Source organism: Agelaius tricolor, unplaced genomic scaffold (genome assembly GCF_023055355.1).
Source record: "Agelaius tricolor isolate 1412-34295 unplaced genomic scaffold, bAgeTri1.0.p SCAF_22, whole genome shotgun sequence".
NCBI classification, from domain to species: Eukaryota; Metazoa; Chordata; class Aves; order Passeriformes; family Icteridae; genus Agelaius; species Agelaius tricolor.
In genome coordinates, this window is record NW_027269282.1 from 8,681,471 (window position 1) to 8,699,374 (window position 17,904).

Here is a 17,904-nt window from a genome sequence, read left to right on the forward strand (position 1 = left end):
ACTATGTAATTTGATTTCCACACTTCAGTTCTGAAACTAAGCCAACCACAATATTTACATAGCTAAAAATCCAAGACTACAAACTGAACAATCACTATTTTTATTCTTCTAATCCAGAAAACAAAGTACTTGAAAATTTTAATAATTATCACAAGTTAGTAATGGCCTTCTTCTCCTAGCAGCTCTTACACACACAGAAGTGAAGGGTGGCTGAAGACCCTCCAACTACAAACTCAGCAAGAACAAGGTCAAGACCAGCAAGGAAGGAATCAGATCTTTAGCAAGGAAAGACAGATTGCCCTTTAATTTTTTATTTTTCTCTCTTTTTAGTATGTCATGCTTAAATGCTTATCCCTACAAAAGGTGTCCAAAATTTAAAAGGATTTGCCCAATAGCTTCCACTCCCAAACTGCAATTTAGTTGGTTTCTGGGAAATGACACTGATATTTTGTAAGAAAGCATGCTAGAATGCTGGACTTTATCCAACCCCAGCAAGGATGGGGAGGTGGGGCTGGGAGAGAAGTCAGTCCAATAGAATCGAAAGAAGTCAGTATTTTCCAGAGAATTCAGCATTTTCTAGAAAATTATTAAAGACTTCACAAGTAAATCTTGAGCAACAACTGCTGCTTTTCCATACAAAAAAAAAAAGTTCAAAAAGAAAACTTTAGGTGAAATGCAGCAGTGAAACCATTTCAGTAAAACAGAATATGCATGAGCTATCATAACCTAGATATATCAGTATTACAGTCATAATGGAAACACAGCCTGCTTCAACCCACCAAATTCTTTGATATCAACTTCAATGAAAAGAACGGCAAAACCCATTAAGACTAAAAAAAAACCACAAAAAATATAGCCCATCAAGAGTAGGTATACATCTCCCATGAAACTGGTAATAAAACCTTACACACACTCACTTTTTCAAATCTGTAGCTAAAAAGCAAGAGACAGAGCAGGATGGCTGATCCAACCTACTGCCAAGTATGCAGACAGCAGTCTGACAATTATCTGTCATTTATTCTGGCAATAAAAATAAAAGCAAGCAACTAAGCATCTTCCAGAAGCTGCATTTCATCTCACCAAGTGAGGTACATGAAACTTTACTGCTCACATAGCACTGCACCCTACAATCCTCAGTATTTTGCTAAAGTGTACAAACTCTTCAGGCAGCTGTCCAAGAGTCACGTACAGACTGTGGCCCTGTGCTTTCCTGTTTCTCAGCCCCCATGTGCATGTTTTCACAATAGATTTTGCTCTGCCCCCCTGCCTGACACATCCCAGCATACATTAGCAAGTTGATGAGTTTGCCCCGTGGTTGGCTTCCAATTCTATTCTATTTTTGTAACCTGTTTCTCAGCCTGCATGAAGGCTGGTTAGTAAAAGTAACTTTTTCTTCACCAGACCTTGTGCCCACGCGGCAATGCACACACACTGCACCGAGCAATGTTATGCAACAGGGAAGGCAGCAGATCTGTGGATATGCCAGTGCACACAGCCACATGTGCCTGTCCCAAATGGCACTGGCATCAACAACACTTATAACCACCCCTTCTTGAAAAGGAGAAAAGAAACAAAATGGAAACTCTTCATTGTTCACCTCAATCGGGTTATGCTGCAATTACTATTACGGAAGAGTTCTTCTTAAAGTACTAAAAGTTCTTCACCTTCTTTTCTCCCTCCTGAACTTTGAAAAATACTTTTCCCAACACTACTGCTTTATCAATCCACAGCTATGACTGAAGCTGATCAACTGTAAATATTTAGTTTTAAGTTTACTACAACATAGAAGTTTTTCTTAAGTTGCTTTAAGCAGAAGGTAAACTATTAAAGAAAAACTATTAAATGAACTATGCATTATTCTAATTTTAGCTTTTACCAAAATCTCAAGCAAGGAGAACTGGATTTAGCCTCTTTGAAAGACAGAAAGGATACTCTGTCCAGGACAGCAAGGCTTCAAGTTGTTGCTGATCCAGCTGCAGAAATGCCTTATGCAGCAGAGAACAGACAACTTTTCCATCAAGCTTAGGGCTGGCAAACTTCTCTAGGCATGTTCTGCCATTAGTGGGACAGAGCAGGCAGGAGGGATCCAGCACACACTGATTCCCTCTTAGGGAACACTTATATCCAAAGAGACCCTTCTCCCTTTTTCTATGGGTGAAAATTAAACAAAGGTGATTGAGGGATCCTCTGTGAGAGCCAGGATAAGAAGAGGCAGGAGCCCACCTCAGCTCCTTGAGGTTCTCAGTCAATACCACTTCACTCACTTGTTCTGTTCACTTACATGTACCATCACAGCTGTCCACTACACAAGGGTATGGAAAAGTTCTAATGAATTTCCCTTAGAGAATTTTCTGTTTTCCAGGAAAATTAAAAAAAAAAATCAGTAAAATATTACATTGGGATACCAGTGCTTGAGAAGTGAAAACAAGAACTCCAAAACCACACCCTAAGCAAAATCATGCTGCTGCTTCTCCCCCTCAGACATAAATTGTGGATTAGCTGGAAAATCACCTTCCCACTTGCTGGAGGTCCAGCTTGAAAACCATTTTCATTCTGAAACAGAAGGAAAAACTGAGATTCTGAATGTCTGGACTAAGACTTCAAGAGCCTAGTTTAGCAAGGTTGAACGACATCTCATCTCAGCTGTCTCCAGGGTTTAGAAGCCACCCCAAGGTACCTGGAGACCTGACAAGCAAGGCAGGCAAAGTGCCAGGGAGCTCACAGAGCCTGGGAGTCTTAACTTCAAAGCAGCCAGCCTTGGCCATGTGCCACAAAAGCCAGGCTTACCCGAGAAGCAGGAATCCAGAACTGAACTTTGAGCTTTTGACCACCTCTGGACATGGACAGGTGAGAGAGCACTGGGGAAAGCAGGGAGAACATACAAAGTGCATTTCCCATCTAAATTTTATTGTGGCAATCACAGCTGCACTTCCAGGAATGCTTTAACTATCCAAATCCAAGTTTTCCAACAGTCCATGAGAAAAAAATGGTCTATTTTGCCCAGAAAGGTGACTTTCGGAAAAAAAGTAGAACTGAAATGTACAGCAAAAAATCTTCCACTCTCTCGATCTTAACACAGAAAAAAAAATAGGGAGAAAATGCCATTTTTGTTAGAAGCTACATGCAAAAGCCATTTTGGAACCCCCAAAGCCAGGATGGATTAAGCTCTGAACAACCTGGTCTAGAGAAAGGTGTCCCTGCTCAAGCAGGGGGCTTTGAACAATATGGTCTTTAAGGTCCCTTCCAACCCAAACCGTTCTCTGATGTTATAATTCTATTTTTGGGGCTACCTTGAGTAAATTTACCCTCTGTCGTTCTCATCCCACCTTTGCAGACACTCGTCCCTTCCGGGACAGCATGACCCTTGCAGGGGCTCTGCTCACAGCTGCCTGCAGCAATCCCAAACAGGCTTCCACCAATTCATCTCTAGGTTTTCCTAGGCTGACGGATAAAGTGTATAGGAAAGGTCTGAGCTAAAAGGTTTCAGAACCAGCAGCGGCACAGAGCCCTGCCCACGCTCACTCTCCCAGCTCTACAGCCACAGCCACCGTGACAGCAAAGCAGAAGTTGGGGCGCTATGCGAGCAAAGGCTATTTTCGCCTTCCAAGGCGCCTTAACCCATCTGACTTCGCTCCGAGAATCTCTCGAGGCGAGCCCCAGGTCTGGGCAGGAACGAGCGGAGCCCCAGAGGGGAGCGGGGCAGCGGGTTCAGCACAGCGGCAGCAGCAGCAGGCGGGCCCCCCCGTGCCCAGGCCCGGCTCACTCACGGAACTTGGAGGTCGAGGCGCTGATGTTGATGGCGGCGATGGCCCCGGCCGCCCCCACCCTGCCGGCGGCAGCCCCCGGCTCGCAGCCCCGCAGCCCCGCTCCGTTGTGCTCGGGCCCCGCGGGGCGCGGCGGCCCGGCCGGCGGCAGCAGCCGCTCGCCGAGCAGGTGCCGCCCGTAACCGCCCGCGCCCCAATTGTTGTGGTTCTGGTCGTCCATCATAGCCTCGCCGCCGCCTTCCTCTTCCATGCTCTCCTCCTCCATGGCGGGCGCCTGGCTGCGGGAGCGGGGCGGGATCAGCGCCCGCCGCCCATCGCCGCCGCCTCAGGCCCGGCGGGGCTCGGCGGGCTCGGCCCGGGCCCCAGCCCAGCTCCGGCCGCGCCGCGCGACACTTCGCGCCGGGCGGAAGGCGGCAGCCGCGCCGGGCGGCACCGCCGCAGGGCATGCTGGGGGATGTAGTCCTGCGGGGCGGAGCGACTGGCGGGGCGCGGAAAGAGGCGCGGCCGGCGCGGGCTCCGTCGCCGGCCGCGCCCGGGGTTCGCTCTTCCCGGTTCCCCGAGGGCAGGGAGGGTTTGTCTGGAGCGGGGAGGCTCCGGCAGGGCCCGCGCGGAGAGCGGGCCCCGTGCCCACAGCGCCCCCTGGCGGGAGCGTGGCGGCCGTGAGGGGCCCGCTCTCAGGAAAAAGGGCCGAGCGCGATCGGGATGTCGCTTGTCACACCCTGTGCCCGCTCCTCGGCACCACCGCCACCCTGCGAGGTGTCCCTGCCCATGGGGGGCTTGGAAACAAACCATCCTTAAAAGTCCCTTCCAGCCCAACCTGTTCTGTGAAGTGCCTGCGCAGTGCTGCTCCCTTCTATTCTCCTGTTAATAGGGGAAATGACTTGCACAAATAATGTATAAACCCGTTTGTCTTGCAATAAACAATGTAACAATTCAAAAGTATGTTTTAATATGCTCTTTGCCAAGAACTGTACTTATAAGACAAGGAGTAATGGATACAAATTGAAAGAGGGAAAATTTAGGTCAGATATTAGGAAGAAATTCCTTACCGTGAGACACTGGAACAGGTTGCCCACAGAAGTCATGGATTCCCCACCCCTGGCAGTGTCCAGGGACACTTTGGAAGAGCCTTGAGCAGCCTGGTCTAGTGGAAGATGTCCCTGTCCATGGCAGCAGGGTTGGGACTAAGATAGTCCTTAAGGTCCCTCCCAACCCCTTCACATTCCATGATCCTGTGATAATATTGCCTAGTTGCCTTCAAGTACACTTACTTTACGTTTTATTTTCATTTTCACCTGGGCACTGTGATGGAAGAATGGAAATGAGCAGTGGGTTTTTACTGAAAATAGATTTCCACTGTGTGGGTTTTTGATCTTGCTTGGCAAACAAAACAAAAACAAGAAAAAGTGAAAAATGTAGATAAAATCAAAGGTGGGTCTTCTTTCCAAAATGTCTCAAAAAAGTGAAAAGCGTGTCATCTTTCTTCCTAGTAGAAACACCAGGTTCTATTTTAGCATGAAACAAAATTGTTTTGTTTTATAAAAGCAGAAGATGCTGCTGATTTCACAGCAGTGTGGAACCAACTCAAGTTGCTTTGATAAAGGCAAGTGATGAAAACAGTTTGTCCCTATTGCATGGGGTGTACATTTGTACATTTTTGAACTGAGAGTGTTTTTCCTTAGATGTAAAATCACACCTTGAACATCAATGCTCTGCTCAAACCAGCAGACATTTCTCTCCATTTTCCATCTTGGTAAACCCCAACCAGTCACAATTTGGTCTCAGAGTCCAAAAGCTGACTTGGCACATCATGCATAGATCTCAGATTACAGCTTCAGCAAATTCACAGGCCTGCTCTGGCTGCTGGTTTGTTTCTATCCACACCTTTCCCACACCTGGAAAGAGAACAGACAGGACATTTCTGTTCACTCTGCTGCAATTTGTGTTTAGTGACTTGGATGTGCAGTGTAATGCAGGTATCAGTAGAGTCATTTATACTGGATGTTAAACTTGGAAAGCTAAAGCAGCAAACCATTTCCAGCTTAGCTAAGTGTTCATAACCACAACTCTGATAACCACACAGAAAAGTACATGGAGTTTGCATATCTTCACTGCTTCGAGGAAGGCATGTTTGTTTTCTCAGCCCTCAGAGCAACTCCACTGTAGCCTCCCACTCATCTGCTCTTGCTGATCTCAGGAGTGGGGCTCTGATTGTTTGCCAGTGTTTAAAAACATCACAAACTGAGGAGGAATCAGAAACTTACTCTTATCAGCAGAGTTTTATCTTTGTTTTACCAATTTCAAAAGTGCTTATACTAACATCTAAGAGCAGTGGACAAACACAGCATTTTTCAGTTCTAGAATTACTGCTTTTCATTTTCAGTTCTAAAATGTCTTTTTTCTTTCATGCTCTCTTGCTGCCCACGCCTATTTCTGCTGCCATCTCTGTAATTTATTGAACAGCTGGGGTTTGGGTTGGGTTGGATTGGTTGGTTTGGGTTGGATTAGTTTGGTTTGGGTTGGGTTGGGTTGGGTTGCGTTGGTTTGGTTTGGTTTGGGTTGGGTTGGGTTGGGTTGGGTTGGGTTGGTTTGGGTTGGTGTGGGTTGGTTTGGTTTAGGTTGGTTTGGTTTGGTTTGGTTTGGTTTGGTTTGGTTTGGGTTGGGTTGGGTTGGTTTGGTTTGGTTTGGTTGGGTTGGTTTGGGTTGGGTTGGGTTGGGTTGGGTTGGGTTGCTGGCTGGAGGTTTTTGCCACAGATTTTGAGGGCACCTTGCCCTTCTAATTCCTTCTCACAACGTTCCATTCACTGTGACTACACTCACTGCACTTCCTTGTGGCAGGAATCCAGGAAAGCTTAGGAAATACTTCACGGCCTTGTGCAACCAGGCAGCTCATCTTACCAATCAAACAAGAAGCCCTTTCTTGCCTCCCATAAGGCAAAGAACAAGCTGCAGCAGCCATCCATGGCTCACACACTATTCCTAACACGCCTGCACGCTGATAAAGGCACTATCAAAGGGCTCATCACTGCAGCAGCACTTGTTTTTGCACAGAGACTTCTCTGCACAGCTTCCTTTTTTCCTCGTCAGCATGTGAAAATTCGACTCAGGCTTTAAATACTGCCTTGGCAAAGTGGGGTTTTGAAATACCATAACTATAATTATTTTTGCTGTTAGCTGAGAATACCACATAAAAATTCAGTTCTGACAAGACCTGAGGATCCTCACGTCTCTGTAACATCCCCGGAGACTCAGGCTTGTCTCTATTGTAACTGGCTCGTCAGTAGACTGCAGCAATTTTGATGACAAAGTAACATGCAGATGTCACACTTTCATTTCAGTCTCCAGAATCTGCATGTAATTACCCAGACAAGTATCACAAGTGTTTTTTACATCTTCATCATATCTTTTTTCTCTTTCTTTTCTCTTTTTTTTTGTTTTTTTTCTTCTTGGCTCACAACTTCTGATAACCAGGTCACAGCCACAAGCTTTGCTACAAATTTAAATTTCCTAACAGTACCTGTCCATGGAAAGTGTGAGGCATTAAAGAAATATTATCTACACAGAACTTCACAGAAATGAGACCACCAGGTTCTCAGAAGCAGACTGGGACACTTGCTGGATGTTTCCTCTTGTGTAATTTTATGAACATTTGTATCAATCAGATAAGGGAATTTGTCTTTCTCATCTGTTTGTGTTTATAAAACAGAATTATTAGGTAGCCCAGAAGAGCTGTTTCTGCACTCTGTGTCCCAGCTGGGTATATATAGGCAGCAGTTAAATGATATATAGGTAACAGTTAAATGATATATGAGGCATGTTGGGAAAAGATGTGTGTGTTTTGGTTTATTTCCTGCCACTGGTAATAAACATTATGACATGGATACAATTCTTATTTTAAAAGACATTTCTTCCTGATTTCCCAAGCACCAATCCCACTGCAGTCAGTAGGAAAGCTTTCATTGATTTCAATGGGATTTCAATCAAGCCCTAACACAGCGTGTAAAACGCTTTTCAGATTTATAGCTCTGGCTCTAAAAACCAAATTAAAAAAAGAAAATAATTCCAACCAGAAAGAAAAAATAGTGCTAGGCAGAGCCTTAAATAGCAGTGTGTCAGGAGGAGCATACAACACAGCTCTTTCAATGCTTAAAAAGAGAGCCCCTTGCTGAGTGCTGGCAGAGAGCAGATAAACCTACAAGGAAGTTTAGGTGCTCGTTATTTTTGAGACATATTTTGACAATTGATGATTTTCTCAGGCACAGGGGACTGAAAGTCCCATTGAGACTGGCAATTTGTGGCATACCTCTTTCAACAGCAACTCCCACTTTGGGCAAGCTGATCTGTATAAAGTTTTCCTGAAAATGTGCCAGTTATGGGATGGAGAGATCATCCTTAGTGTTTCTTGACTATATGTAATTTGTGAACACTGACTATATACAGTCTCTAGTTTCATGATGTCTCAGTTGGTCTCTGCCTAAACAGGGAAAAATTGGAAAAACACAGTTTATGTGATAAATCCTTGGGAAATAAAGGTTGGTAACATGTTTGAGCAGCACTATCGATTTCTGATCTCGATGCAAAGTGTCAGAACACCAGCAGAAATCACCTGCCTGAAGAGGAATAATCCTTGCCATCTTCCACAAGCAGAAGTTCTATTGTGAACAAAGGAAATTCCAGCTAATCCCCAAGACAGCAGGAGTGTGCTCATGCCAGGTGCCAGCAGAGTGCCTTTGGTGAAGAAGAGAAGCACACAGCCAGGGAGCAGCCAGGGAACAGCAGGGTAGATGTGAGCTCTGATCAAAGCTAACATGGGTACTCCAGGGATGTCTGTCCTTTCCCTGTACTGTCCCACACAGCTGCTTTGCAGGGCAGAAAAAAATGCAGAGCCAAATCAGATCATATTCCCCTGAAATAAGGTAAAGAATGACTCCATGGTCTGCTTCTGGTACCCTGGGTGCATATGCAAAACCTCATCTTGATGATTTGCACTTGGGCTATGTGAGATAGTTTTAAATAAAGCTCAATGTGTTCCTGCTTCTGTCCTTCAGCAAGGCTGTATTCCTACTTCTCAGCCTAACAAAGAGGATAGGACCCAGAACTGTGTGAAAATGTTTAAAATGAAAATGTGTATTCAAACCAGTTCCCCTCTCTCTGTCTGAATGCTCTCTCCATCAAGATATTAAAAGCACAATGACTACAGGAGAATGTGCACTGAAATTTTTCCAGTTTCCCCACTAGCAGTCCCATTCCCTGCATCATCTGTGCCTGGTGTGAGGGCTCTGAGTAATTTGCCATACTAACTATGGTGTGGTGTGAGGTGTAACTAAGCCCTGGTGTGAGGGCTCACTAATTTGCCATAATTAACAAGACCAGCCTCACTTAGATTCCCATAAAACCAGTGCCCTGTTTAAGCTCAGAGCTTAAGGCTCACTCCATACCTGCCCTATGCTGTGTATGCCCTGTCACCTTTTTCTGCCAAGTCCAGACACGTTCCTGCCTCATAAATTATTTAACAGGATTATCTCAAGGTCTCTGTCACCGAGTTCCTGCATTTGGGAATAGCTCAGTGTTTGGCCCATGGGAGCAGAGGACGAGAGCCCTGCCCAGCCACGTCCCCTGGGGCACAGCCACCCTGAGCAGCTCTGGATGCTCTGTCACATCAGTCAGGCACATAAAGCAGTGTCCTGAGCCCAGCCCTGAGGGCTGCAGGGTGGGAGGTGTGTGTACCCTGTAAAACAGGACTATATTTTGCTCTTGCACCAAGACAAAGCACAATTCTTTTAGTGCAATTGCACTACACGCACATTTGTGGCACATTTGTGTCAATCCTTCTAACTACAGGCATGACCAGACTATTCTATCCCATTAGTCAATATCAAAGGGCTTTCATGTTAAATAATAAAATTTATTGCCTGCTCTTCATTAGTAACCTTATTTTGGCTGTTTTCTGGGCCTTTGGTCAGCCAGTCTCATTTATCAATGAGGGCAGCAAGGCTGGTGAGGGGCTGGGAACACAAACCCTGTGAGGAACCCCTGAGGGAGCTGGGGGTGCTCAGCCTGGAGGAAAGGAGACTCAGGGCTGCCCTCATCACTCTCACAGCTCCTGAAAGGTGCCTGTGCTCAGCTGGGGCTGGGCTCTGTCTCCAGCAGCACTGACACAACCAGAGCACTCAGCCTCAAGGGAAATACAGGCTGGATAGCAGGAAAAAGTTTTTCACAGAAAGGGTGATAAAGTTCTGGAATGGCTGCCCAGGGAGGTGGTGGAGTCCCCATCCCTGGGTGTGTTTAACAAAGCCTGGATGTGGCACTGGGTACCAGGGTTGAGTTGAGCTGTTGGGGCTGGGTTGGACTCGATGATCTTGAAGGTCTCTTCCAACCCAGAAATTCTGTGAATTCTGTGAATCTGGATGACACTGGGCCAGTGCAAGCAACAGAAAGGACTCTCTGAAAATGTGCTCAGTCCCTTACAGAACCAGGCACCTGGAGCTGCCCAGGCTGGCATTAGCTCCCCACAGCTGGCACCACAGGAATGGGAAGGTCATCCAGCATGTGGGTACATCCAGCAACAGGCAGCATTTGGAAATAAACACAAAAGCTCCAGTTTTATTAATGCAAAAGAAAGAAGCAAAACAGCATGTAAATTTTCTGCTGTTTCATCATGTTTTCTCATCTGACTTGCTCCATTATCTCCCAATAATCTTCTGCTGAGCCTCTGCCTCCACTCGGGTGTGCAATCTCTTGTAAGATCTCTAAAAGCGACCTATTTATCAAAAGCAAAAAACTCTAGACTTCCCAGTGCAGATTTTGTTTATTTTGACATTAAGTATTTAATTTCTTTCTCAGAATGTATTCAGAGAGTATGTGAGAGTCTGTGAAAACTTTGGTTCCAGTAAAATAAGGTGCATTAGTGTATGCATTAAGTCATTAAGTGACATTTTGCAGAGAATCTCACAAAGTTTTTGAGCTTTAATCTTACACCCATGTTTCCCTAAATTCTGAATTGTCCTAAATGAAAATAAAAACCTGAGCATGGACAGCTCTCACCCTGCAGAGCCAGCTGTAATTGGCCTAGAGGTGGAGCCAGTCATCTGCAGGGCTCAACACAGAGCATCAGACATTCTCTGAGCAATAACACGGGAAAACAGAAATAGTAATAATGTAAGGCAGGGATTTGCTTCGATAATGGCTCTGTGGGTGTGATACATCCTCACCAATAGTGAGCAGCAGATTACTGGAAGGTTTAGAATGTAGCTGTGATAGCCACAATGGAATTTCTCAGGGGAAAATGTGGGAAGGGAGCCTGGGGGGGGAGAAAGAATCTCTGCACAAATGAAAACCATACATAAAGGAGAAGAGAACAAGCAGCACCTTCCTCACAGAGCAATGTTTTTCTGCCCTACCATGCAGAGCCCTGCTGCTGATTACTGTCTTGCACAATTTTTAGGTGTCAAGCAGCAATTCTCTTGCTATTTCAAGAACAGGCCTTTCTAGGACCGTTTAATCAGATAGTAGGGAAGCTTTCTTCATCACATCTTTCACTGGCTTTCACATCTAAGGCATTCTGGAAAATAATTTGCACAGGACTTATCTGGGCTGGCATAAGCTACCATTGTGCAGCAACAAAAGAGTCAGTGCCCAGTCTTTGTTTTTTATCAGATACTGGATATCGACTTCCTCATTATTTGTATTTTCTCAGGAAATGGAAAAATAGCATCCATAGTTCCTCCTGCTGGGAGATAATGCATGAATTCATCATGCCTTCAGTTTTAAACCTGACTGGTTTTTTTTTCCAGGGCTGTAAGAGAGGAGATACTGGTCCATTAAAACTTTTTCCCTGTAAGTTGTCACGGTGGGGAAGGCTTTAAACAGAATTATTTTTCATTTTTAATTTTTTTAAGCAGTTTAGTCATCTGCTTTCAATTAAATACTCTCAAAGGAAGGTTCACCCATGTATTCTGTGGGACCTGATGCTGCTTCCCACTTTCTATTCTGCATTGTCCAGATTTGACACCTGCTCTGGTTCACTCCAAAATCTCGGCTGGCCAAACTAATGTCCCCTCTGTAAAATTCTTCAGAGTGAAAGAAATTACACAAATGCAAGAAGTTTTAGAGGCAAGGTCAAACACAGAATTAAAAAATGCAAGGGATTTTCATGTGTTGTTATTCAAGGATCAAAGGCAGACAAATGCCAGCCTCTAGCCCTCATGATTACTGCTCTTCCTAGCACAGCAAGTGGCCTTATCTTAATCAAACTTCTCTATCAGCACTTCAGCCTCATCCCCTTCAGTCTGCCCAGAGCTCTGGCATCATCCACCACCCACAATCTTGTCTTGTCTGGCTTCTTTGCTCAGTACTCTCTAATTTTCTCCCTACTTCTTCAGTTATTTCTTCCCTTCAGCTTCTCCTTCCCCACCCAAGCTGTGTTTGTGTCCCTGGCTTAACTTTCTCTCCTCCCTTCCTTTCTGGCAGCAATACAACCTCAGCAGATCAAAAACCTCAAAGACATCTTTAACTCTCCCTCTGGACCCACAACCTTATCTCCTTCCCTCCTCTTCCTTGGGCACAGTCCCATCACCCCCCCTGGCTGCTGCCCTGGCCTGGCCCTTCTTGAGAAGTGCTTCAGGAAACATTTTGGCATCAACCCTCTCTTCATCCCCCAAAGGTGCAGCTCTCCCAAGCAGGTTCTTTCCTCTCTTACAGTGGCCTGGTTTTTTTCACTTCCCCTAAAAGACATGGTTATGTTCCACCCTTATCCATCAAACCTAAACCATCTCAGACCCCTCTTGGGTTTCTGGACCCTCTTCTCCATTGCATCAAACAGAAGCTTCACTTTCAAGGTTCTTTATGATGCAGTTCTTGTCTTTCATTAAGTGTCAGGAAACCAACTCCGTCCTCTAATCCATGCAGGATAAAAGCCCTTATCTCCCACTTGTTAAAACACTCACTTAGGCACCTTTGTGCTTTTTCCCAGGCAGCCTTAAGTGTCTGTGAAACTATCCTCATTATCCTCCTAATTCTCCTGTGGCATTACGTCAATAACATCCTGAAGTGCTCGGCTGTGGGTTTGCTGCAGCCCTCTGACTCAGAGTGGCTCATGTGTCCTTCTGCCTGCCTCCCTGTCTGTATCCATTCATTAATTGTCCGATAGTGAGGTCTGAGAAGGACAGACATCTCCTTTCTCCTTTCTCTTCCACAGCCCCCACCTCAGTGAGGTCCTGATCCCTGACCAGCTGCTGTATTACAACAGTAAGGGAATTAATCAATCCACAGCCTTTTCCTATCAAAATTATGCTTCAATTTTTTAAAAATTTTATTTCTAGAAGCAGATTTGTCCCAAATTCACCACGGACTGGAGGAATTTAGATGCAAATGACACATATAACACTACGTAATAAAAGAAAGCAATGAACTAGCAAGAACATAGATGAGCATTATTGAAAACTAATTCTGGCTTCATGCCAGAATGAAAGAAAAAATAAACGTGGAGTTCCTGGCAGCATATCAGCAGAAAAGATAAGAAAAGGCAGAAGCATTCCTCGGAGGTTTTTTATATGTGCCATGCTTTAAATTCACACCTTTTCTTCTATCAACTATTTGTAGAACTGGTAGAACTTATCAGGAGATAAGAATACAAGAAGAGGGCTTTTAAAGGAGTCTGGGACTAAAGCACCTTTTAATTGCCATCTTCTGATGTTACAAATATCTAATCCAATCCTGTTTTTTTGGTTTTTCCACGGTAATAAGTAGCATTAGTGGATTATGCCTCAGGTCAATCAGTTTCTCTGCTCTTGCCACGCCCTCTTGCAAGCTGCTCCTTCCCTGCTTCAAGCCTGATTCACCAGGACAGATTTTATCCCTAAATCAAAGACATATCCACTTGGCTTCATCCATGTCTCCTTGAAGTGAAAGCAGAATTCAAAGAAAATACTCTTTTATATTCATGTGGTCAAAACCATTCTGTTTTGCTGTTAGACAACAATTTTTAAGCCATAAATCTTTACCAGGAGAACTTTTGCTGGCAGAATTATAGTGGCAGCAGAGCCAGCATAGCATTCCTAATTCCAAACACCACCAGTTTGACATATGCTTAAGTCTAGAACAGAGGGACTAAGCTTTTAAATAGCTTAATTCATTGCTGCAATTTCTTTAATAAATATCAGCTGAAAATGTCACGCAGGATCAAAATCATTGTGGAGGTGCTACAAAACAACACAGTGAATGGAAAGCAATGCAGGAGGAAATAGAAACAAAATCAGCTTTATTTACAGTAAATAAAAGGGAGGGAGAACAATAATATCACTTATTTTTCTGTGTATTCATTAGTGTGGTTTAAGGCATGTGGAAATTTCACTGCAAAACTCACTGCTGCAGTGCATCATTAATGAAAGCAGAGAAGGGGCTACTCTACTGTTACAGCAAAAGTCTCAGCTGAATCTAACCACCTTTCATAGACTTTTCCTTCGTGCATTCTCTGATGAGGTACAATGAGAATTAACACATTATAGGTGAACATTTATCTGCTGCTTTATGGAAGAAGTTAACATCTACATGAAAAAAAATAAGCAAAGAAAAGAAAACCCACAAAAACCTAAATAAATAAATCACTGTAGAGGAACTAACAGAATCAGACAAAGTAAATTAAATGCTTAGAAATCTTAAATAACTAGCTTAAATAAAAGAGGTTGCAAATAGCCTGTCATATGTGTTACTTTCACAGACAGAAATTACTTTAAGTTCTCTTTAAATGTTTCTTCTGTAAGTGAAACAGGTAAAGAAAAGCCCATATGACAATAATAAGGGGAATTAGGTCAGCTTCTGAACTCATCCATCAGTGAAATGCAGCACATCTCCAGCTCATACAATTCCAAAATCATTTAAAGCGATTGTTTTCAAGTCAATCTTCTATCACCCACCTTTCTTTTTGCTAGAGGCCAGAAATAGCACCTCATAATTTATCTTCTGTGTCAAGCTTTGCAGCATCTACCCCCTTCTGAGCCACTGAACTCAGTTTGCTGCATCTGCTTTCAATATACACACTGGAACCACATTTTCTCTCTTGCATTCACCTGTCAAATGTGGTTTAGGAGAACACGCTTCAGATCCTGCTAAGAAATGCTACATCCACAAGACTCAGAGCTCAGAATTCAGTGTTTGTGAACTCTTGAAAAGCTTAGGAACTTCAACTCATTGCAATGAACTAAAGCTGCTAACTCGTGGGCTGGATGCCAGAGACAAATTGGCTGGTGATTTTTAAATTTATAAAACTGGAAGCTGCCTTGGACTCAAACGTTCAAAATTTCCACCTAAATAAATGCTGAAAGCTTCTGTATTCTCTTCCCAAACACTTTGCATTGTCAACAGTCTGGGACACTTACCTCAGATAGGTCAGGAGCTCCTGGAACTTTTCGTGGTTCACAGGTCAGGCTGTGAAACCCCTGCACGTGCTGGCTCTGTGGAGATAAGGCTCAGGCATGACGAGCCCTTTTCCCTCTCCTTCTTGCCCTTGATGCTCTGCTTTTACCAGAAGTAAAACTTGGCTGCACAGGTGGAAAGCAAGGGCACTTTGGGCAGGTGGCAGTTCTGGGCAGTCAGGAGAGGGATGTACCACAGCTTGTGTTTGCCATCCAGCACATCCTTCCTTCCAGGAAAGCTGGGTACAAGATCCCAGTGTGCCCAGGCTGCTGTGCACAAGCTCTTCCTTCTCTGCAACTTGCCAGAAAGTCTCTCTGGCTTTCCACATTGCCCTGATGGAATTTAGCCTGATCCAGTAGGAACAGCACTGGTAGAAGGGACCACAGCACTCAGGCCATTTGTCATCTCTTGCAGGAGTCTATTGGAAACACATGCCCAGTCCCAGGGCTCTGCTGTACCAAGCACCAGAGAAGAGAGCAATCTGGCAGCTCTGCTCTGCACAAATCTCTGCTCTGCACTATTTACTGAGCAGATGTTGGACAGAATAGAAAGAACAATCCAGACAACAGGAGGAGTGTCCTGAAGCTGAACCTCACCGTGCCAGTTTATTTATGTGTTTCCACACCCTCACTGCTCTGAAAACAGAGGTCCACAATTCCTGTATGAGTGTGCACAGCAAGACTCAAGTAAATGGCAAATAGCATGTGGCAGTTCAAGTCCCTTTATGTTGGTGCCTGCTTCTTCATCTTTCAAAATGCAGAAGCAGCAGCCATTCTGAGCTGGAATGCAACCAGCTTTGTGTTGAAAAGGGAAGAATTCCCTTTAAGAGGTCAGTATCCAACCTCAGCTTTGTTCACTGAATAGCAAGAATTATGTTTGAAAGGTATGTCCCTTTGAGCAGCCCCTGAATAGGAAAAACTATAGGAGACTGCACATTTTTACAAAGAGAGGATGTGCTCTTCTCCATTTACTGATCCAATGCTCAAAGAGCTCAGAAAACACCTCCTGCAGGTGCCAGGCTTTGAGAACAAAACAAAACAAAAAAAAGAAAAATGGATATTCTGGTAACTATGGAGAGGCCAAAAAAAACCCAACATTTTTCTAGGTCACTGAAAGCAGGCAAAACACAGAAAGTGTTTTCTATTGCCACTCCACTCTCCCCTGTGCTCCCCACAAACATAAATAGTTCTGTGATTCATTGCAAAGCTGTTCTTCCCTTGCTGAATCTGAAAGAGACTATAATTGCTTTTTCCATACACCAGTAATGATGACAGGGAGCAAGATGCCTTTTTGACATAAAATGGTATGTCATTCATTAAAATTACTAATGCCTGAGTGGGAAGTTTTCAGCAGAAATGTCATCTTCTCAGAACATGCATTGAAAGGAAATCAGACAAATAGAAGTTTTCTCTTCTTACTTTTGCACAACACATCAGCCTAGTTTGCAGCTTAGCAAAACCTGTCTGCATGTTCTCATAGGAGCTGTGGGTTTGTTAAAACACCAGCCCAAAGCTGATGTTAAAAAAATAATTCTCTGTTATTCAAAGTGTGACCAAATCTGTTCCTAGTGAAATATTTCATCTTTTATAGTTCTTTGCTGTGGTGGAATTCACAGGGGTCCCAGGACGAGAGAAGAGATGAGAATCCTGACTCCATGTTTCAGAAGGCTGATTTATTATTTTATGACATATATATATATATATTATATTAAAACTATACTAAAAGAATAGAAGAAAGGATTTCATCAGAAGGCTTGAAAGGAAAGGAATGGAATGATAACAAAAGCTCGTGACTCAGAGAGTCTGAGACAGCTGGACTGAGATTGGCCATAATTAAAAACAACCACATGAGACCAATCCCAGATGCACCTGTTGCATTCCACAGCAGCAGATAATTATTGTTTTTCTCTTCCTATGAGGCTTCTCAGCTTCTCAGGAGAAAAAATCCTGGCAAAGGGATTTTTCAGAAAATATGTCTGTGAAACTTTGCTTTCTAAGTTTGTGGATTTAGACAACTTTTGAATAAACACACACCATTTGTTACAGCACTTCCATCAGCAAATGGAAAGCTGTGTTAGGTTTAAGGGATTTGTTTCAACAGGAAGGAGATGTGGCCAGCGAAGGGAGCATCACCACCCAGTGAAGCAGCCTGGCTTCTCATGCAGTTGTCCTTCCCAGCTTTAAAACCTCGCAGAAGTTCCCTCCAGGGGTCACCTCCCCACCACTGCCTGGTGCCCAGTGTCACCAGCAGACCTGCCAGACCTCAGTGGGTTCATCCCAAGAGAGCTTGTATCGCAGGGAACCCCAGCGCTCTTGTGCGACAAAAATAACGGTGTGCCCTTGGTCAGCAGCAATTTGTTCTCTGTCTGTCAGCTCCTTCCCTGCAAGGACCCCATGCCCACCATGCAGGGCTGGGAGATAAAGGTGAAACTTGCCTTTTTTGCTGAGAGCAGAGGCAGAGTGACATCCCTCTGCCTGTGATGCACCTCGCTGTACAGCAAACGCAACACATCAATTGCTGATGCTATCAAAGGAAATAGCATTGCCAGCCACATGGGAAATATGTCAGCAAAACAAATGGATTCAAATAAACAGCAGCAGAAGGCACATAGCAATATTGATTCATGGCTTTTTATCCTCTGTCCTTTTGAAATGGTCCCTTTCCAGCACTCAGGCTGCTGTGATAAATACCTCCTCCCCCTGCTGCATGCTTGACTACTGAGAATACA

The 17,904-nt window shown here is 44.3% G+C and overlaps 1 protein-coding gene across 1 annotated transcript in view; it reads right to left on the bottom strand.

Annotated features, from left to right (window-relative positions):
- Positions 1–4,203, bottom strand: part of CACUL1 (CDK2 associated cullin domain 1) — a 44,107-nt gene extending 39,904 nt beyond the window's left edge. Inside the window, exon 1 of the mRNA XM_071446472.1 lies at positions 3,768–4,203. Within this exon, the coding sequence (XP_071302573.1) occupies positions 3,768–4,029 (262 nt within the window). The 5' untranslated portion in view covers positions 4,030–4,203. The remainder of the gene's footprint in view (positions 1–3,767) is intronic.
- Between the last annotated feature and the right edge of the window lie 13,701 nt (positions 4,204–17,904).